Source organism: Mustela nigripes, chromosome 1 (assembly GCF_022355385.1).
Source record: "Mustela nigripes isolate SB6536 chromosome 1, MUSNIG.SB6536, whole genome shotgun sequence".
NCBI lineage: Eukaryota > Metazoa > Chordata > Mammalia > Carnivora > Mustelidae > Mustela > Mustela nigripes.
In genome coordinates, this window is record NC_081557.1 from 173,991,255 (window position 1) to 174,013,332 (window position 22,078).

The following is a 22,078-nucleotide window of genomic DNA, read 5'->3' on the forward strand; positions in this document are numbered from 1 at the left end:
CTCATTTTATTACTTTGAGCACAAGAATGTGACAGCTTCCCTTCACTCTTTGTGGAAGACTAGATCTTTGCCTGATAAGCTTAAAATGTACATTACTGACACCTATTTATGACTTTAATGGTTTATGCCAGAGATTTCAAATGCTGCTTAATGAACTGACTGAATCAAGATTATCTGGGATGTGTGTGTGAGAGTTGGGGGTGGGAGGAAAAGCCACTTCTTTAAAATATACCCAGAGATTCTGATTTTAGGTCTCTATTGAGACCCAAGAATCTATATTAACAAAACATCACTATTTACTAATGTACCACCTGGTTTAAGTCCTACTATTTTGTTCCCCTTCTTAAGCATCTTATTTGTTATTAATAACATTATTTGTAATTGAATTATATTTTAAATATATAATAGAAGTTCATTATTTAAGAATATTATAGTGAATCATGGAAACTACTTTGTGACATGAATAACCATTCCTTAAGTTGACATTTCCTAGTACAGTAATCTGAAGTTTTTTTTCTTAATGAGGTTTTATTAAAGCAAGGTTAACCCTTGCTGATTGAATATTTATTTCTGCAGCACTTATGCAAATGTAATTCTCTTGGACTGTAAGATTCTAAAGTGACAATTCAATACATTTGTTTCTCTAAGGTCGCAACAGACACAAGTCAAGTTTCAATCCTTTCAGTGATAATTAATACTTTAAGAACTAGTAAAAAGCCCTAGGGACAATGAGGTTCAAACAGTTCTCTTTGTACTATATATGCCACTACTCTAGTATATGGTTTTGGTAACAATGACAATGACAATCTTGATAAAATTAAGACAGCATAGGTAGGGGCTAAGGAAGCTGAGTTGGTAGCTAGACTGCTTGGGTTTGAATCCAAGCCCCCTTATTAGTTTGTCATCATGGGCAACCTATGTAAACTGCAGCTATAGTGATAATAATAACAGTATCTACTTCATAGATTGGAGGATTAAGTAAGTGGATCATATGGAATGCCAAGGTAGTTAGGACGTGGGAGAAGAATGCATCTTCTTCATCAAATAACCCTTCTTCTAGGGACCAAGTTTTGGACTTGTGATCACTGTGTTGAGTCAGATTGTAATGCTAAACTTGTGGTCTAAATATTAAATTTTTGTTTTTAACTCTGACATTTATATGCTTCTAAAAGCCAACCAATCCATTTAGCTGGGAATTTGCATCTTCAGAATGTTTATGGATCAGATAACACCATATCTATTTTTCTTATTATTGTATATCCAATGACCATAAGATGCATCTAGGAGATGCTCAATAAATATTTTGTTGGGTGAATGAATGAATTCTCAGTAAATCATATGCCAGGAATCATTTGCTGCATTACAAAGCTTCATGTGCAAAGTTTTCCCCTATTAATGGTGTGTATTGTAATGATGAGTTCCCCCTCATTTTTGAGATTAAGCTCATGGGCCCCAAATCAGTTTTCTGTCCACAGCCAAGTGTTACATCAAATAATATAGACTCTTGATTTTGCTTTTCATTTTATATTTATTTCCAGTGAAAAGACCTCTAAGAAAATAATTTTGCTATGGTTTTATAGACATTTTCATAGTCAAAAAAGAAGGAATAAGGATTCCAATTTCTCAGGCTTCGCTAACATTTTTTTGTCACCACAAATAATCATGACATTAGCATCAATAATAAATATTGTAGACATTTGTATGTAGTTTTAAGGCACAGCCAACAGGATTTGCTGACACCTTGCTCTTTGACTTCCCAGACTCCAGAACTGGGAGAAATAAATGTCTATTGTTTATAACAGAGTTTATGCCACCCAGTGCATGGCATTTTACGTTACGGCAACATCCTGAACAGACAAAGGCAAAGCTGTGTGGATAAAGAAAAATTTCTTCAAAGATGGAAGATGCTAGTTTTATATATCGAGGAGAATGATGTAGTAGAGATGAGGAAATGAATGATGCAGAAAGAGAAATGGGGTGTTTACAGGGAGTGTCCTTAAGCAAAGAGGAAAGGATAGAACTGAGTGGGAGGTTGACCTTAAACCTGCCGGAGTATAGGTGGGAACATGGGCTTCACAGCAAGAGGGCTGGTAGATCTGGGTAAGAGGATGAGGAAGGTTGCTTCTCATTAACTGTTTGCTCAGTGAAATAAGAAGCCAGGCTGTCCGGGAAAGTGTGGAAGCTTGAGAAGAGAACAGAAAGGGGGATGGTGTCCATGAGCATTCAGAATGGTCCAGCATTTGACCTACTCTCGTAAGCTGTCCCACAATACAGCCTCTAACAAAACTAGACTGCCCTGAACCCATGGCAACAGGATCATTTGCCTTTGTACCAAGAAGGTTGGGAAAGCACCAAAATCTGTGTGTGATGTGTGCCCAGGCCGACTTCGAGGAGTTTGTGTGGTGAGATAGAAAGTGCTTATGAGGGCGCCTGGGTGGCTCAGTGGGTTAGGCCGCTGCCTTCGGCTCAGGTCATGATCTCAGGGTCCTGGGATCGAGTCCCGCATTGGGCTCTCTGCTCAGCAGGAAGCCTGCTTCCTCCTCTCTCTCTCTGCCTGCCCCTCCGTCTACTTGTGATTTCTCTCTGTCAAATAAATAAATAAAATCTTTAAAAAAAAAAAAAAGTGCTTATGAGGTTGTCTAAAACAAAGAAACACGTCAGCAGGGCCTACGGTGGTTCCATGTGTGCCAAGTGTGTTTGTGACAGGATCAAGCGTGCTTTCCTTACCAAGGAACAGAAAATCGCTGTGAAAGCCATGAAGGTACAAGCACAGAGTCAGAAAGCTAAAAAAAAAAAAAAAAAAAAAAAGCTTTTTTGAGGAATAAAAAATCAAAAGAAAAAAAGAAGAGAGCAGAAAGTGTGAGCGTAGCTGGACTGTTGGACTGTGCTGAAAGCCAACTTAAAGTTATGGCCATAAATTTAAAGTGTCGCGGTTGTGTGTTTTTCTCCAGCCACATTCAGTTGCTTGGGCCGAAGCTTGGGTTAGGCAGAGAAGGAGATATAATACGGGGATTGTCAATGACAATAAATAATATTCATCATCACCTTCTGTGTTCAGAACCATCTGAAAGATAGATACAGAAGAGCAATCTTCATGATTCTAAAACGGACAGGAGAATGTAGCCTTAGGTATTCAGACAGTGGGCGGATAAGTTCTCTCTCTCTCTCTTTCTCATGCGCACGCACTCTTTCTCAAATAAATAAAATTTTTTAAAAAACAAAAAAAGAAAAGATGGGAGAGGAAGGTCTGAGGCAGGGATACCCCTTCCGTTAGATAGTTCATTCCCTCTTTAGTGGAAAGGAGGAAATGAGGGATGGGGAAAGGCTAACAGGATAGCCCCGGGGGTTTGCAGCTACACCTGCACTTTGGAATCACCTGCGGATATTAAAAGAAACCGATGGCTGGGTACGCTTGCAGAGAGTCCAATTTAACTGGTCTGGGGTGCCATCTGGACATCTGAGCTTTTTAAAGTCCAACTGATTTTAATGTGAGGCCAACATTTTCCCTTAACAATAAATATGATTGGAATTTCCAAACAAACAAGACAGAAGCAGAAAGTGACAAAGGAGTCAAGAATGGTTTTTTAAAAGTCCCTATATTTCTGCACTATGGGAATTTAAAGAATCGAGCGAGAACGTGAAGAGACTGGTAGCATAGCAAAAAATAGTAGGGTCAATGGATTACGTGGTTGTCCCTATAAGGTGACAGAATTGTTGGAGTTGACCTCCTGAGAAAGGCAGCTAGAAGACAAGAGAAAGCTCAGAGAGTCAAGTGGTCAAGTTGAGATTCAGACTGTGTTGCTGCCAAAATGGCAAGTTCTAGGGTGTTTCTGACTATGGGAGTCATAGGGACTAAGGCTGGGTGTAGAACAAGATCCCTGAGGTACGGAGGCTGTGGCCAGAGAGACCGGGGTCCTGAAGAAATCATCGATGTAGACGTTGAAATGACCAAGGATGACTGGAGTCATGGTGGCCATAGCAACCTGAAAGAGCCTAAGGCATGCGGGTCCCTGGCTCCCAGGGACGATGAGATTCACAGGATCCTGGAGAGGTGGTTCTCTCTTTTGACACTGCTTTCTTTTTCTTTTAAAAGATAGCCAACTCCATCTATGGTAGATCTGAGAGAGAGAGAGAATGAAAAGCAGGTAGAGATGATTGAAACGTTATCTTTAGGTATATAAAGAAAAAGATACCCAACTATTTTCCAAAAGGGTTTGAATCTGCATGTTCCACTGGTAAAACAAAGAAGGGCTGACGAAATGTTAGCCGGCCTTCGGCATAAACCTGAGGAAAGTTCAAGTTTTGTTCTCTTCCTCCCTCTCCACATTTCAGTGGGTGGATGAATACAGAGCAGGGCATGCGTGGTCTTCCATTGACCTTGAGTAGTCCAGTTCCATGGCTTCTCCTCTTAACTCTGCTTTTATTGCTGATGTATAACTATGCAGGCATCACCACTTCTCGTCTGTTTATTCTGCTAATTCCTCACCTCAGGACATCACCCCCCACTCTCCCCTGCCTTCTTCCAACCTCCCAATTTGCTATGCAACAATAATTTCCCTTTACACTGTTCCTGCCAATTGCAATGCCAGATGGCTTCAGTTCTGAGTCCCCTCACCCAGCCCCCCTAGAGAACAGCTGCCATTGTCATTGCCGAGAACGCATCCGGCTTTGAACCCATAGCTGGGACCCAAACTTGATGCTCGGCATCGGGAGGGGCTAACACTAATGCAAGGAACCATGAAAACGGCACACACTTTTCCTTGCTGCTGTTCAGCGAAAGCCCTTAGCAAAGGCTCTTTAGCATTTTTTCAATCATCTGTGTATTGAAATCTCATTGTGGAGTTTAATTCCTTTACCACCTGACTCAGCTTTCTAGCCATGAAGTTCCCTTTGTGCCATAAACTCAATTAGAACCCCGTATTTCCATTCTGAAGCAGATGTGAGAAAACAACTGTGGGGTTGTTGCGCACGCGCGCGCAGGCCTGTCTCTAGAAATCCAGACACTCTCTCATCTACACCCATATATTGTATCACAACATGATCAGTCGACAAGAAAAACACAGTTTGGTGGCCACGTGGGCAATCTGACAGCCTTTACCGTCAGGCTGAGAGAAGACACAGGGATAGAATCCCTGCTCGGGTTTGGTTTGGTTTTGTTTTTTTTCTGGAGTTATCCTGTGTTGATTCCAACACTAAAACTCTGTTGCTGCGAGATTGTCTAAGAAGATCATATTTTTGAGTCCTCTGTGATGGCAGGTCAGTCATAGGCCTACAAACCCAAACAAAAGACTCCTGAATCAAATTCCATGTAGACCAATATGCATTTCAAAGGCACTGCCCACGTAGGCTTTGGGTTAGGGTTTTTGTGTTGTTTTCTTTTTCTTTCTTTTTTGGGGGAGTGGGGGTGGGGGGAGGGACTCTCTTTCATGTTAATCTAATTGTGCATAACCCAGGCGCATTTTGCCACGTAGGGAAACTCTCTTTGAGTGTCCTTCCCTGCCACACACTCTGGCCTCCTTTCTTTCCCTCCTTCTGAAGTCAGAGTGCTCCCCGGGTGTACATTTGGGGGAGATTCCCAGGATGGTGATGTATTCTGCGTTGCTGCGGAGGAATTTACTATCCCCTCACTTGGCAGCAAATGAAAGTGGGTATTAATTTCTCAGAGGGCTGGTAGGAACGCGAGAGAGGGGCCGCAGGAATGATACCCACCTCGATCTGTATGTAGAGCACAGCAGGCCGCTGTTTCAAAAGAGGGAGAGAGAAGACAATGGCAAGAAAGAAAAGATTCTCCTGAGTTGACTTCTCCGCATTTTGCATCGTTAGGTTTTGGAGAGAGATGCGAGGAGAGGTTCGGCACTGAGCGGAGTTAAATTATGCAGCTGTGGGGATGCCAGGTCCTCCAGAATAGGATGCTTCGTTTAGATTTTCCACAATGCTATTGAAGTGCTTATTTTCCTCCTGAAGAGACACAAACAGATGCAAACTTCTGTAAACACTTTAGAAATGAATTCAGCGAGTTTGGCCTCTCAGCAGTGCTCAATAGCTGACAGAAAAATGTCTAATTAGTGCAAGTGGAAATAATAGGGCCACTTGGATTCCTTCCATCCTCCTCCAAGTCTACTTTTCCAAGGAACTCAAAGGGCCTTTGTCTGGCAGGTCACCCTCTCTCAGGCTTTTGTGCTCCAATCTATTAAGAGTAGAAGGGGGAAAAATAGATTAGGCAATGTTCTCTGCTCAAATATATGGCGTGTTCATGCAGGATATAGAATAGGGTGTTTGCAGCATCAGTTTACAGGTGCTCGGGGAGGGATTCCTCCATTGGCGACAGCCAAAAGCAACTCGCACGTGCTGAGAGGACCCCCTTTCAGGAACCAGCTTTCCCTCACCAACTGCCATAAAGCCTGCTCATTTTCCTTCTTCTTTCTCAGTTTCTAGTAACATCGCTCCTCAGAGTTGGTGGAGAGAAGAAAGAGCGTAGAAGAAATTAGAGGCTGAGCCATTTTCTGAAATAAGCCTTATAGAGGTTATACACATGATCTATTATTTTCTTTCTACTCTATTGAAAAGTCCACTGACATTTATTTCCAGAGCCTGTCTTTTCTTGAGATTTTGTCGTGCAGGAGAGTAGGAATGTATGAACTGACTTCTTTTCCCTATTTCCTCCCACCGGGCTCCCTGTCATTTATTAAGCAACCCACCCTGCGCTGAGCACTCAACTCACATTTCCTCTAATCCAAAACAGCACTGCAAATAGACATTATCCACATTTCACAGATGAAACCATTGAGAGTCGGAGAGTTTAAGTAACTTGCCATGGCAAACGAATGGCAGCTAGGAAACAAACTCAGATATCTGTGTTTTCCTTTCTGACACGATGTGTTCTTTAGTCTCTACACGTTGGATTTGAATCATTTTTACATCTCCCTCCCATGTTTTTAATTCCACCTTTTACTCTATCTTCTGGAACTGATGAAATACAGTTATAATAACTCATTTTGAGGTCAGCTTCTGTTGATTTATTTTTCTCTGCAATATGGGCTTCTTTTCATGCCTGGTAATTTTTGACTGGATGCCAGACATTGTGAATTTCACCACATAGGATGGTGGGTACTCTGTGAGCCTATAAATAGCCTTGAGCTTTGTTTTGGGACTCAATCAAGTTAAGAAATTGTTTGATCTCTTTCAAGCTTGCTTCTAAACTTTTAGAGTGGCCCAAGAGCCACCTTCTTCTGATTTTGTCTCACCATTGAAGTGATGCCTTTTGGAATACTCTACCCCATGCCATGTGAACAACAAGATTTTCCTTTCTTGTTGGTGGAAATTCAAGTCCTACATGAAGCCTGGGGACTGTTTCCACTAATCCTTTCAGGTGGTTCTTTCTCCAGCTTTGGGTGGTGTCTTTCCATGCATGAGCTCTGCCGAAAATCCAAGAAACCCTCTTCAGATCTCTGGACTTCTCGCTTTGTGCAGCCCTCTCTGTGAACTCCGGCCCCCTTGGCCTACCCAGACACCTAGAACCTCAATCATCTCAAGTCAGGAAGACCACCTCATAGAAGTTTCCACTGAACTTGCAAAATGTCTTTGCAGCTCAGTGTGAAGAATGTTTGTGGGTATAATTTCCAGGTAATCACCAACTCATCATTTGCTCTCATGGTACCAACTTTTACTAGAGAATTTCAAAACACTGAAATTAAAGGCCATCTCCTATAAAGTTTTCTTTTTGTTCCTTTACTTTTAAATCCATAAGAAGAATGTTCTTTTCAATTTTTTTTGTCCCTTTCAGAATTTGCTCATCATAATAAAGGATATGGTTTCTTTAGAAACAGCTCGGATTCAGTGAGTGACAAGTTTAGCCCTTGCTCCAGAGACCCAGCTTTCTATGCCCAGATTAGTCACTGAGCAAAATCACCTTGATCAGACCATAGGGAGAAAGTGGAAGAAAATTGACCCTTAATACACTTGTGCCCCTCAAGTGTTGGCCAAGGATATGGAGAAGTTGGAACCCTGTTCACTGTTGGGATTGTAAAATTCCTTCTCTAAGGAAGACAGTCTGGAGCTTCCTCAAAAAAAAAAAAAAATTTGAAACTAGAATTACACTATGATCCATATATTTCACTCCTGGATATATAGCCACAATAATTGGAAGCAAGATCTTGAAGAGATATTGTCATGTGCATGTCCTTAGCAGCACTATTCACAATAGCCAACAGGTTAGAGCAACCCAAATGTCCATCAACAGATGAATGGATAAACAAAGTTTGGCATATACATACAATGGAATAATTCAGCTTTAAAAAAGGAAGGAAATGTTGTCACATGCTACAGCCTGGATGAACCTTGAGGACACTATGCTAAATTATCACAAAAAAGACACAGTCACAAAAAGACAAATACTATCTGATTCCACTTACTTGAACTACCTATAATAATCAAAGTCATAGAAATAAAAAGTAAAATGGTAATTGCCAGGGGCTGGGTTGTGGTGGGGCAAGGGAGTTGTCTGACCGGGAAAGACTTCCATATTCGCAAGAAGGAAAAGTTCTGAGATCTATTCCACAGCAATATACTAAACACTACTGAACTGTACACTTGAAAATGGTGAGGATGGTAAATTTTATGTTATGCATTGTTTACCACAATAAGAAAATTTACTTTAAAAGATACAGAGTTGCGTTCCTGCCTGACCCTGACCCTTTGGGCTTTGTAAATTTTTTTTTTTTAAGATTTTATTTACTTGACAGACAGAGATCACAAGTAGGCAGAGAGGCAGGCAGAGAGAGAGGAGGAAGCAGGCTCCCTGCTGAGCAGAGAGCCCCATGTGGGGGCTGGATCCCAGGACCCTGGGATCATGACCCTAACTGAAGGTAGAGGCTTAGCCCACTGCGCCACCCAGGCGCCCCTGTAAAAATTTTTTTTAAAGATTTTATTTACTTGACAGACAGAGATCACAAGTAGGCGGGGGGGGGGGGGGCAGGCTCCCTGCTGAACAGAGAGCCCAGTGTGGGGGCTCGATCCCAGAATCCTGGGATCATGATCTGAGCTAAAGGCACAGGCTTTTACCCACTGAGCCAACCAGGCACCCCTTGGGCTTTGTAAATTTGGCAAGTCACTTAGCCTCTCAACTTCAGTCTCCTTACCTTACTTAGATGTTATAGTTACTATAAATTTTACTATAAATTTAATTACTATAAATTTAAATGTGATAATGTCTGTGAATGTTTTTCATGAACTAGATGGTGCTACAATAAGGAAACCATTTTTATCAGAGAGGTAAGGATTGAGAATCACCTCTGGAAAATAGCCTGTCACTAACTAAGCATTGCATCCCAAGTAGGTATATGGTTACCCAGAAACTGAAGTGGGGCACCTGTGAGAAGGGAGAGCAGAACTGACCATCACACAAAGAGCAACCTGAAAGAGAGGGAACTCACTGTGGTTTGCTGAGAACCCTGCAAGATACAGGGTCACAACGAACAGGGTGACAGCAGTAGCATTGCTCTTTCCGAGCACAAGTTTTAGGAAGCCTAGTAGTGGAAGAGACTACAAGTTCTGCAGATAACAGCTGAGGTTGCAAACTGAAGTACTGTGTCATGTGTATTTAGCATAGGAAGGACTCTTGACCAGAGACCAGCCTCAGTGAACAGAGCCAGACATACATAAAACCATAAATTTTCCTTTCCATTTGAATTTACAGTTTATGAATGTCAATTGACTGACTAGTTCTTATTTTAAAATTTGACAATTCTCAATAGAAGTTTTGAACACTTCAGTTTTAGTTTTTGTTGTTGTTGTTGTTTTTTTTTTTGATTGGAAGGAACAAAGGTTCACTCAAGCAAATTCTCAAAATAGGGTGTACATTATTATGAAAGCATAACAGAACAATCAAGGGGGCCTGGAACTCTAAGAATGGCACTCATGACAGGTGCATTTGGATTCAGAGCCATCATTCTTCCATCTTCAGTCTGCGGTTGCCCATAAGGGTGACTTAGCTACATTCTATTTTTTTGCTTCTCTCTACCCTACCATTCTTTCTATATTTTTTAGTTCAGATTTTAAAGTTCATTTTTTTCAAGCGAGGCCATAGAGTCTTGAGACCGGGGATCTGAGTTTAGCTTTGAGCTGGTGGTGGGGTAGGGAAATGGAGTCAAGGTCAAGGTCAAGTAGCAAAATACATGCCAGTTTCAAAAGCAGTAACTGTGGGCAGCTCAGTTTTCCTTAGAAAGGATTATTACATTATTACATATTAGGCCATAATTAACTTTGGGATCTTAGAGAGGATCTAGGATTCTTTTCCTCCTGGATTCTGAGCAAATTGAGAAATATATCAAGAGTTAGCAGACAAGAGGTTAAACATTACCATTAATTCTGATAAAGGCAAAATTGAAAGATACAGCTTCATTATTAGACCACAGGAGGTCTGCTAGCTGAATCCCAGAATTATGTAGACACCTCCATTCAGTCACGGGGATTATAAGGGCAAGCAGAACCCCACATATAGTGTGGCTTTCTAGATAAGACTTTTGATACACAAAAGCAGAGTATCCTGTTTCCCTGAGACACCCCAACCCCAAAGAAAAAAAGAGAAGAGCTAAGCCAGACATGCCAGTTTCTTCTTCCCAAATTTACCAGACATATTAGTCATTCTACCTCCCCTGGGGCAGAGTGAGTAAAGAAGTAGAGACCAGGAGTGCTACAGTAAGCCAGCTCCCTTCACAAGGAAGGAAACACCAAGAAGAGAGAAGAACTATCCCCACCCTCCACCCCCACCCCCGCCTTAATAATTGGCATCTCTATCACAATGAGAATAGTGATCAGTTTGAACAAAAGGATAAATACAAATGCAAATGATCACTTTCTAGACTTAATAAACACAGTGATCGCTTAAAAGTCTTAACGAGTTAAGAAAGCATCTCTGTGAAAATAGAGGGGTTATTGTGGTGGTTATTGGTAGGCATTGCCTGATGGATGGAAACCTATAAATATATGTTATGTTCTACCGACAGTGCTATAGACAGCACACAAGTATACCAAACCTCAAATTCTGCTATCAGCACCATCGATAGAACTCTGGAATGGGCCAAATATAAAAGTTTAGGCCAGTTTTACTCAGAGATACACAAGTATCAAATTAAAACCGAAAAGAACAGTGCCAGGCAGATTTTGAAAAGCAGAGGTTGCTCTCTACCAATTTGAATACATTGTCTTTTAGTTTCAGTTCGATAAAGTAAATAATGCTCAGACCAGCAACTGTAACAAGACTGATTACGTATTTGGTATTTACTGGCATTACTGCAAGTATCAGATAATTGATATCCAATTCCTGTTTTCCTAAAATAAAGTCGGTACAACACGGGACTTCAACATGTGGGATTTGGACCTAGACTTCCTGTGTTCAAATCTCCCCTCTTAGTCACGGATCATGTGATGGTGGTCATGTTACTTAACCTCTATGAGTCTCAGGTTTCCCATCTGTAAAATGGGGGTATTAATAGAATCTGCCTCTTAGGATTGTTGTAAAGAGTGAGTGAATTAGTACATGTAATGCACTTAGCACCATGCCCCACATCTAGTTTTACTCAATAATTGTTAGTACTTAGGATTACGTAGTGAAGAAAGCAGTGCTCTATGTAGTAACATTGTGCTAGGAATATGAGCAGTGCTTTCTTGGGCTTCCCATGTGAACCAATATGCCCAGAAAGCACTGCTTGATTTACTTTAGCAAATGGAGCAAGTACTACCGAGTGGGAAGCTCATTTGTGCCATTGGCTCCATGACTTTGAACATCTTGAGTATAACACCTTGGAGATCAAAAGATGATGTTTTCCCATTCAAGTCTGCCTTGCTTATCTCTACTTCTCACTCTATGTTACAATTTCATCCCATGCCTGTTTTCTACTTTTTCTTGTTTCATTCATTCACTAAATACAAGATAAATTTAAAATATTTCCTAAAATTCTGTATTTCTTCTTAATTAAAATGTAGGCAGCAAGTGAAGCAGAGTGTTATGAACTGATGCATAACGTTCTTCTAGACGCTAAGATGACTGAAAGAAGCAACCAGCATGACAATAGGTCTAGTGTAATCTCATTTATGAGAGGGAAAAAGAGGGAAAGGGGGAGAGAGCAAGCCAAGACAGGGAACCAATTAATGTCTAAATAAACACAAGAGGGTAGAAGTTTCTAGAAGGATCGCCCTGAAATCATGATGAGGAAGAATGAGAATGAGATTGGGGAGGAGGAAAGAGTCAGGTAAAGAGGTAAAGAGTCAGGAGACTAAGGGGCACTTTTCATTTTTACCTTATGTTGTTTGAATTTTCTAATGACAGGAAATATGCATTTATCACTTGTAGAGTTTTAGAAATGTAGTGGGGAAAACGAAATGAAGGAAAGGTTGTATCTCACAATTGACTTGGGTTTTCCTTATTTATTTTTTTTTTTCCTTTCCGTTCAGCGGCCCAGTAAAGTAGGCTTCTTCCCCTAGGTCTAGGTTTTGTTGTTCTTGGTTTGACTGAAGGACAGAAAAGGGGAGGAAAGAAAAGGAAGGGAGGAAGCAAGCCAGCAAGCAAGCAAGGAGAAAGGAAAAGGAAAGAAACACAAAAACCTAGAAGACTAAGCTTGGTCCCCGGGCGGCCCTCTCGTGCGGGGCGCGGCCTCCGTGCGGTTCGTCACGTCCCGGGATGTCCCCGCAGGCGTCCCTGAAAGCCTCCATCCTGGCCCGCGACTGTGCCACCGCCGCTGCCATCGTGTTCTTAAGCGACCGCTTCCTGTACGGGCTCGACGTCTCGGGCGAACTCCTGCAGGTCGCCAAGGGGCTCCACAAGCTGCGGCCCGCCACGCCCATCGCCCCGCAGGTGGTCATCCGCCAGGCCCGACTCTCGGTCAACTCAGGTGGGCTCCCCTCCCGCGCCCCCACCCCCCCGCCCCCAGCCCGGCGCCCCGGGGCCGGCCGGCCGGGGGCTCGCCTTCCCTCCGGGGCTCCCTGACTCCGGCGGGCACCGGGCGGGCGGGCTCTGCAAGCGGCGGGCTCTCCCCGCCCCCGGCCTCCGAGTGCCCTTCCACCCGCCTCCTGCCGGCACAAAGGGCCTGGCATAAAGGGTTTCAGAGCCAAAAGCGGTAGAGAAAATTGTGAAAGGGTGTGGAAAATACTAATTGGAGCTTTTGTCTTCTAACAAATCTGTCCTGCTGCTTTCAAACAGGGGTATCTGAATTGCTATACTTCTGACCAAGAGCCTTTAAAAAGCAGATTAAAATTCGACTATTTTCTCTTAGTTCTCCTGTCTCCAGCCACTTGACTATGCTGACAATAGAGCTGACAAACCCACCGAAGTAATCCGAGGGTTTTTTCCATCACTGGGGACACCGGTACAGTACCTGATTAGGCCCTAAAGTATCTTTTTTTTTTTTTCCTTCTGTCACTTTGAATGAAATGAAAAATGAGGCTGACATTCTAACTTAGGAAGTACTGTAGAGGGGGGCTGGAGGGAGAAAGGGCCTGCTATGTATTACAGTGACGTTTACTTCTATAGAATTTTTGAATTATTTAAATTACTGATAACCGTGAGGTTGAGAAATGTGTAGCCTGCCGTCCTCATTTCTAAGAGTGAAAGAATACAGGACAAAAGTAGAAGGCAAATCTGCCCTTCCCAGAAACAGAACTGGCTCGTTTTTTAAAATCGATTTTATAAGTCTGGTCGTCAAGGGGTTAAAATATCTTTACTCCATTTCCTTTGAAAAGGAACTGTACTGACTATACTAAATGGGACAATTGTTGGATGCAGAGAGGGACAGAGATAAAAGGGCATGAGGGAAATGGGCTTGTGAAGGTTTACTTTTCAAAAGCCCAACTTCATTCACTTTCAAGTTCTTGCAGCTGTGCATAAATTGTGTCCGTGTTTATTACTTTTCTAGAGTAACCGCAGGGACAGAGTTGAACTTGGGAAAACTTTCTTCCTTCCGATATCCCTGATTTCGGACATTTTACAGTGTTCGGAGTTTATACTGTTTGGGGTAGGAGGGAAACCTGACAAGTCATCTTCTTTTGGATGGCATCAGATGGTCATGGTGTGTGTGCCGGGTGCTCTGGAAGGAGAACAGAATGGAGGCCAGGCGTGCGCAGGCAGAGTTCTAGCATTGGCTCTCTTCAGTTAGAACTTGCAATAGAGTCGATGTGGCCTATTTTATGATATATGGATTTGCTATAGTGTGACATGGAAATTAAGGTCAAGCGGTAAGTGGGTGTTGATAGCTTTGCTTTTTTGCACAGCCAAACTGATCTTTTCACTTGTCTGTTGTGTTGTTTCTCTCATGCTTGTAAATGTGATAACAACTAAGCCTAGATATCCTCATGAGCCGTATGCTCCTCTGCTACTACGTAGCCTATGTCTAAGATAAAATCCGAAATCTTAGTCCCCAGCGGTTGGGTTGTCTTTTCCTCAAAGATACTACCAAAAGAGCCACAAGAAAATGAACACAGCCTCAGAGTTAAGTGATTTTTGTGAACTTCTCCCCCAAACAACTCTTTTATTTTTCTAATTTACTTTAGACAGAGAGAGAGAGAGTGCGCGCAATAGTGGCAGTTAAGGGGAGAGAAAAACTCAAGCAGACTCCACGCTGAGCTCAGAGCTTAATGCAGGGCTCGATCTCACAACGCTGAGATCACGACGTGAGCCAACATCAAATCAGATGCTCAACTGACTGTGCCACTCGCCCCCTCCCAAACAACTCTTAGGCTTCCCCATACAGTAAGAGAAAGACGAGGGCTGAGAGCAGCGGTGGTGTCCTGATAAAGAAAGTAATAGGAGAAGAGGTCTCCATTCTCAGCATTTGGGACTCTTGGGATAGAGAAATGAGAGGACGATATGGTATTATGAGAAATAAGGAAGAGGAATGAAGGTAATATGAGGGGATAGCACAGTCGCACTGTTACCCCTTTGACTCAGCCCTTCCTGGTATCTACCCCAAAACACACGCCTAAGGTCGGGGCATTCAGCATGGATTTCATACACAACAGAGGACATCCTGGGCCTGCCCAGCAAGGAGAATAATCCTTTGAAGCCATAATTAGAGATAAAGGTTCAAATTTTTAGTTCTTTCACATGGAGGATTAAGCAAGCATATAATCTCCTATTACACAGATATTGTAAATTTTTTTTTAAGTGCTGGAAATGTAGAAAGTGTTCAAAGTTAAAACAGTCGTCCACTGCTCATGACTCTGGGCAGAAGCGTTTACACTTGGATATGGTCCAAAGGGAAGGGATTGTCATTTTAAACCCCATGTAGGGGCAAGAGACAGGTCCACGGGACTACATGAGGAGTGAAATATTTGCACAAAGTGGGAATTCTTAAATTCCAGCTATGAGAGGTGACTGACCAGCTCCACCAGCTTACGCAGAGAAGTGGCAAGGAAGCTTGCTCTCTATCCAAGCTCTGGGGTAGAGGCCCCCCAAAAATCTCCCCAAATAAACAAAAAACCCCACGACTATGTCAGATGTGTGTGAAGAGTCTGAATTTACTCTATCCACAAGGGCGGGAATCCCTCCAAATAATTAACAAAAAAACTAGTTCAGCACTGACATTTTTGGGGCCCAGCAGAATATCAAGTATGGAACTATATTCCAGAGAAACATCCACACTCCAAGGGCATAGGAATCCCACAGGACAATAATCCTTGCTGAAGATGCCCTTGGTGAAACCGTATAAGCAACAAAAGGAAATGAAACATGTGAGAGAAGAACAGTATGTACAACAAATAGGAAAAATGGCCCTCCAAAACAAAACATAAAAATAGAACAACCTGAAAGACTCATACAGCTTAAAAAACAGTATGTTTGAAGAATGGAATGTAACAGGAAAAGAAAATGAATTCACCCTTTGAAAAAGAACTAAAGAGACTTTTCAGAAATTTAAAGATACAGGCAACTCAGTCAGTGAAGTGGCTGACTCTTGGTTTCTGCTCAGGTCATGATCTCAGGGTCATGAGATTGAACCCCTTGTCGGGCTCCACGCTCAGTGGCGAGTCTGCTTGAGATTCATTCTCTCCCCCTGCCCCTCCCCTCAATCACATGTGCATATTCTCTAAAATAAATAAATAAATCTTTAAAAAAAAGAAATTTTAGAAAACAGCAATTGAAATTAAAAAGCAGTGTGGTTGTCAGAAAGTTTAGTAATTAATAGGGAATTGCTTAAAAGCAAGCACAGCGTCTCAGTTCCTCTTTTGTACCTGCAGGCCACAAGAATGTAACCACATGAGGAAGGCTAGAGAGAGCCAAACATCCAGCGGCTCTCCTAGTTGGTGGCTATGCTTCTCGAATTTCAAGTGCCAATACAGATAGCAGCTGCCAAACAAACTCCTTAAACTGAGTGAATCCAATAAAATAGGTCATTAGTAAAATGAAATAATAACAAAAATACATACAACTGTTAAGTCCAATGTATTTATTATTAGATTGAAGAGTCATAAAATTACTTGGGCAAAAGATATAAAAATTACTAAACGCCCACTCTCCATTTTTCACTTAATCTCATCTCAGACCAGTGATGAAAAGTCACAAATAGCTGACTCGGTCAGATGGCTCTTAATCTGGGGGGTGTGAGTTCAAGCCCCACATTGGGTATAGAGAGTATTTAAATAAATAAAACCTAAAAAAAAAAAAAAAGTCTCGTTATAGCAGTACTTCCCAAACTTCATCAACCCTTGGAATATCTTGTTAAAAATGCACACCCAGTGCACCTGGGTGGCTCAGTAGTTGTACGTAGGACCTGAGCCGTCATGATCTCAGGGTGCCAGGATGGAATCCTACATCGGGCTTCACACTCCTCAGGGAGTCTGCTTGAGGATTCTCTCTCTCTCCCTCTGCCCTGCCCCCCCCACCTCATGCACATGTGTACTCCCTCTCTCTCAGTCTCTCTAAAATAAATAAGTCTCTTTTTAAAAATGTGCAGATCCTAATTCAGTAGGTATGTGGCAGAGCCTCAGATTCAACATTTCTAATCAGCTCCCAGACAACACTGATGCTGCTGTTTTCCAGACCTTGCTTGACTAGCAAAGTACTCTCCAGGGCGGTCTGGGTAGCTCTGCCAGTTAAGCATCTAACTCGATTTCAGCTCAGGTCATGATTTCAGAGGTGTGGAATCGAGCCTCAAGCAGAGCCCCTCCACTTAGTGCAGAGTCTGCTTGTCCTTCTTCCTCTGCCCCTCCCCCTGCTCTTGCTCTTTCTCTCTCAAATGAATAAATAAATAAAATCTTGAAAGAAAGAAAGAGAGAAAGAGAGAAAAAAGGAAAGGAAAAGAAAGAGAAGAAAGAAAGAAAGAGAGAAAGAAAGAAAAAAGAGGAGGCATCTGGGTGGCTCAGTTGATTAAGTGTCTACTTTCAGCTTAATTCATGATTCTGGGGTCCTGGGATCAAGTCCCATGTAAGGCTCCCTGCTCAGCAGGGAGCCTGCTTCTCCCTCTCCCTCTGCCCCCCCCCCCACTTGTGCTCTCTCATGTGTGGGCTCACTCTCTCTCTCTCAAGTAAAGAAATAAAATCTTTAAAAAGAAATAAATAATTTTTTAAAGGGGCGATTCAAAGATTCTAAATATGTGCCCACCTGTTACAGATGAGTGCTAACAGCCTTCCAATAAAGATAATTCTGGGCCAGTTTCTCAGGTATTCTAACCCCCTAACTGACCATCCTGAAATGCATTCCTGCAGCAGATCTAACAGAAGGAGAGAGAGTGATGGCATTGGAAATTATATTTAAGGAAAATACTGAGAATGAAGCATATAGAGATAGGTGGATGGAAATATGAAAGAGGAATCTTAAAACTTGGAGAATAGAATGAAAAAAACACATAAGTATAATAGGACTTCTGAGAGGACTGACTGAAATTGGAGAAAAACAGGTCTTTGCATTGAAGAGGTGAATCCAATCTTGAGCAAACTTTTTTTTTTTTTTAAAAGTCACCTAGACATGGTGTGGTGAAACTACAGAAAATCAAACAGTGAGAAAATCTTAAAGGAAACAGAGAGAAAAGACAGATTATGTAAATGGGAACTATATTTAGACTCACATAAAGCATTTTACCAGGAACAACAGAGTCCAGAAAGCAATGGAATCTACCAAAAAAAAAATTTTTTTTTGAGAGGAAATAGCTTTCAACCTAGAATTTTATACTCAGCAAAGTTATCATTCAAAAGTAAGGATGAAATAGACATTTTCAGACAAAGACTAAAAGTATTTATTATTCTCAAGACATTTTTCTCCCAGTCTCTCTCTCTCTCTCTCTCTCTCACATACACACACACACACACACATTAACGAATGTATTTTGTTAAAGAAAAAGTTGAATCAATAAGGCTGGAAGAGGAGATTCAAAAAGCAATGATAAATAAAGAATTTGTAAATGCAAATGCAAACTAATTAAGATAAAAATAAAAGGAAATTTTATAGTAGTATCACTTAAATAATTCATCAGATGCAAAAAATATTATACTATTATCAAATTGACCAACATTGTATTAAGTTAATGATAATACAGTACAGGCAAGGAAGGCTTATTCCAGATGTATAAGAAAGGTTGATTATTTAAAAGTTGATTCATTCAAGGGTACTTGGCTAGCTCAGTTGGTAGAGCAAACAAGTGACTCTTGATCTCGCAGTCATGCATTCAAGCCCCTTTGTGGGTAGAGCTTACTAAATAACAATAATAATAACAATAACAACAACAATAATAATGTAATAACTGATTCATTCAGTTTACCTCTTGGACCGAATAAACAAGAAAACTATGTGTTCACTGAAATTGATGTAAAAAGTGTTTTACAAAATTTTCATCTTGTTCAGGTTGAAAATATAAACTAGAGTTGTTCTTGGTCAGGTTCTACTCAGGAAACAGAAACAACACAGTAATTTGAACAAGGAGAGTTTAATATAAAGAGTAATTAGCTATGTCAGGGGATTGATGAGTGATTACTATTAAGTGGTAAAGAGAACTCTGAAGAATACAGGATAAGCAGTTATAAGGAGCAGCCGCTATCCCTTGTACTGAGAGAATAAGAAAAATTTCCGAACCCCACAGCCAGGCATACCGGGACTATGATCCAGATCTTGCTGGAGAAGGCACAGCCATGGCTCACAGGACGGCAGAGAAGTCAAGGAGGTTCCATGCCAGCAGAACTCCCCGGAAATCCACCTTCTTGTATTCTGGGGGAAGCCACCCACAGAGACGCACTCTGGAACTCACCGCACAGCTGCCTTTATGGAATGCCAGGAAGGAACATTCAGGGGGAGGTCCTTCCCTGGCCCCACTCCACTGCGAAGTCACCTGAGAGGATGCTGCAGGAAGCTGCTGGCCACTGGGCACTGTTGACCTCGCACACTGAGGAGCAAAGCGCTGGGGAAGCCACCTGTGTTGGAGGACTCGGGCACAGGAAAAGCCAGGAACGCGGTGCGGGGCAGGCACTGGAGAAGTGACACACACTGCGGGAGCCCGGCAAGAACTGCACACTAAATCAGGAAGAGAAGCAGCTTCCCCTTGTGGTATCTCTCCACACCCTCTAATGAAAAAGCTGACAAAGGAGAACTATTTACAAGGTCCATTCCCATTATTGCAAAGCAGGCAGTGAAGGGTGAATTTGGAGCTGAACGGCCATCAGCTGGTAGCTGCACAAGAGGAGACTTCTTAACCAAGTAAAAGGAAGCATTCAATAACCTTGGCAAAACTACTGATGAAAAACTAGAAATGTTCCTTTTAAAAATCAAGTAAAGAAAAAAATATATCTTGTTATCACTTCTATTTGATACTGACCAAGAAGTCCTCCCGATGCAATGAAAAAAGAAAAAGAAATAAGAGCTACAAAGATTCGAAATGAGTAAACACAGTTAATTAGGATTTTTAGAAAGTACGATTGCCCACATAGAAAACTTCAAGAAATACACAGATGATTAGAATTAAGACATTCAGCAAGTTTGGTGATAATGGATCAATATATTTTTAAAAATATCCACCCTTAGCTATCAGCAAAACCTAATTAGAGGGGCACCTGGGTGACTTAGTTAGTAAAGCAACCGAGTCTTGATTTCCACTCAGGTTGTAATCTCAGGGTCCTGGAATCAAGCCCTAGGTGAGGGCTCCCCACTCAGTGGGGAGTCGGCTAAAGATTCTCACTCTTCTCAGCCTTCCCCTGCTCATGTGCACTCTCTCTCTCTCTTTCAAGTAAATAAATAAATCCTTTTTAAAAACCTAATTAGAAAATATAACTTTTAAGAAGAAAGATATCCGGATGCCTGGTGACTCAGTCATTAAGCGTCTGTCTTCAGCTCATGTCATGATCCCAGGGTCCTGGGATCCAGCCCTGCATCTGGCTCCCTGCTCGGCGGGAAGCCTGCTGCTCCCTCTCTCACTCCCCCTGCTTGCGTTCCCTCTCTAGCTGTGTCTCTCCCTGCCGAGTAAATTAAAAAGAAGGAGGAGGAGACGAAGAAATTTTTTTTTTGTACAATTCATTTACACAAGTATTTTATGTTATTGCTCCCTTTCTAAACACTTTGGTATGAACAAATCTTAATCAGATAAGAAGTCATGATTTCAGAATGTGCTTTTCTTTTCCTTTCCTTCCCTCATTCCTTTCCTTCTCTTTCTCTCCTTCATTCGTTCCTTCTTTTCTTTCTTTCGTTTCTTTCAAAGTCATCCACAAAAAGAAGACATAACATTTTACAAGGGTTTGCCTTTACTTCCCAAACCTTATTCTATATGAATGAGTGTATATGTGTACGAGTGTGTGTAAATCGAATTGCCATTTCAGATACTGTACAATTTCCCACCTTACCAGTTCCTGGAAACCTCATCCTTTCCGTTCACTTTAGTGTATGACGTAGTTATTGATTTTAAATTTTATTTTTATTTTAAAAAAATATTTATTTATTTATTCTAGAGAGAGAGCAGGGGAGGGGCAGAGGGAGAGGGAGAATCTACAGCAGACTCCCTGCTGAACAGGGAGACTAACGCTGGGCTCCATCTCACGACCCTGAGATCATGACCTGAGCCGAAATCAAGAGCCCATCACTTAACTAACAGCCATCCCGTCACTCCTGACTTAAAATGTTAAAATAGAATGTTTCCAAGACAGGTTATGTTCCCTGTTATAATGTGTTTATCTTAAAGCATAAACTACTAGTAGTATTGAAGGCATGTGTTCAGAACTAATTGTGTAGCATTTGGTTGCTTCTTTTTCAGGGGAACTTCTAAAAGCAGAGTATATCCTGAGCAGTCTAATAAGCAACAATGGAGCTACAGGTAAGGTGCTTTCCTACCTTACGACGACTGTCACCTGCAGTCCTGCCGGAGCTCTAGTTTAAAAGGAACTGAATGACCTCATAGTTACTGTACATTAGACATCTCCAGAACTACCTGGAAGTTGGGTAGCAAATCATTTAAACCTTCAGATATCTTGCATGAATTTCTGGGCATTAAATTCAACAAGTTTCCCACTAAGTTGAACAAAACTTCCAGTAGACTTTTAATCCCAGTGTGCCTGGATCCATGGTTCCCACGCTTCTTGCATTTCCAGTGGGGAGACACTTTGGAATACAGATATGGGCCATACACCCCTCATTTGTGGCCACCATCACTAACCTATGGTATGCATACTTCCCATCTTCCACACCACACACACACACACACATACCCCCCTCCCCCTCACACACACTGGGATTAAAAGCTGGGGAGAAAACAGAGAAGGTGATGTGACACAGAACCAAGGAGGGTGTAATAATGAATTCGACTCTATTTTTGGTGTTTGACCACTGACAGTTTTCAGGCCCCAGCCTACCCTCAACCCTGTTGTCCCACAACTGGGCAGGCTGGCATGTGGGGGTGTTGTTTTTTGGTTTGTTTTAAACCAACTCATCAGTAAACCAAGCATAGCTTGTGGGAGATTTTAACCCCAGCCCCCCACACCCTAATCACAATAAAAACCAAAGCCACTCACCTCTCTGTACCACGTCCAATGGACCAGCTTGGGTGCCTGCCTGCTCTCTTCAGAAAGGCTCCTTATATGAATACAAAACCTTTTCATACCTCCTCGGAGTGCATGTGCAGCC

The 22,078-nt window shown here is 41.9% G+C and overlaps 1 protein-coding gene across 3 annotated transcripts in view; it reads left to right on the forward strand.

Annotated features, from left to right (window-relative positions):
- Nucleotides 1–22,078, forward strand: part of ALPK1 (alpha kinase 1) — a 58,515-nt gene that overhangs the window by 17,237 nt on the left and 19,200 nt on the right. For all 3 annotated transcript variants that reach the window (XM_059395171.1, XM_059395181.1, XM_059395190.1), the window contains exons 3-4: nucleotides 12,689–12,887; nucleotides 21,213–21,272. In XM_059395171.1, coding sequence (XP_059251154.1) covers nucleotides 12,689–12,887; nucleotides 21,213–21,272 — 259 coding nt within the window. The remainder of the gene's footprint in view (nucleotides 1–12,688; nucleotides 12,888–21,212; nucleotides 21,273–22,078) is intronic.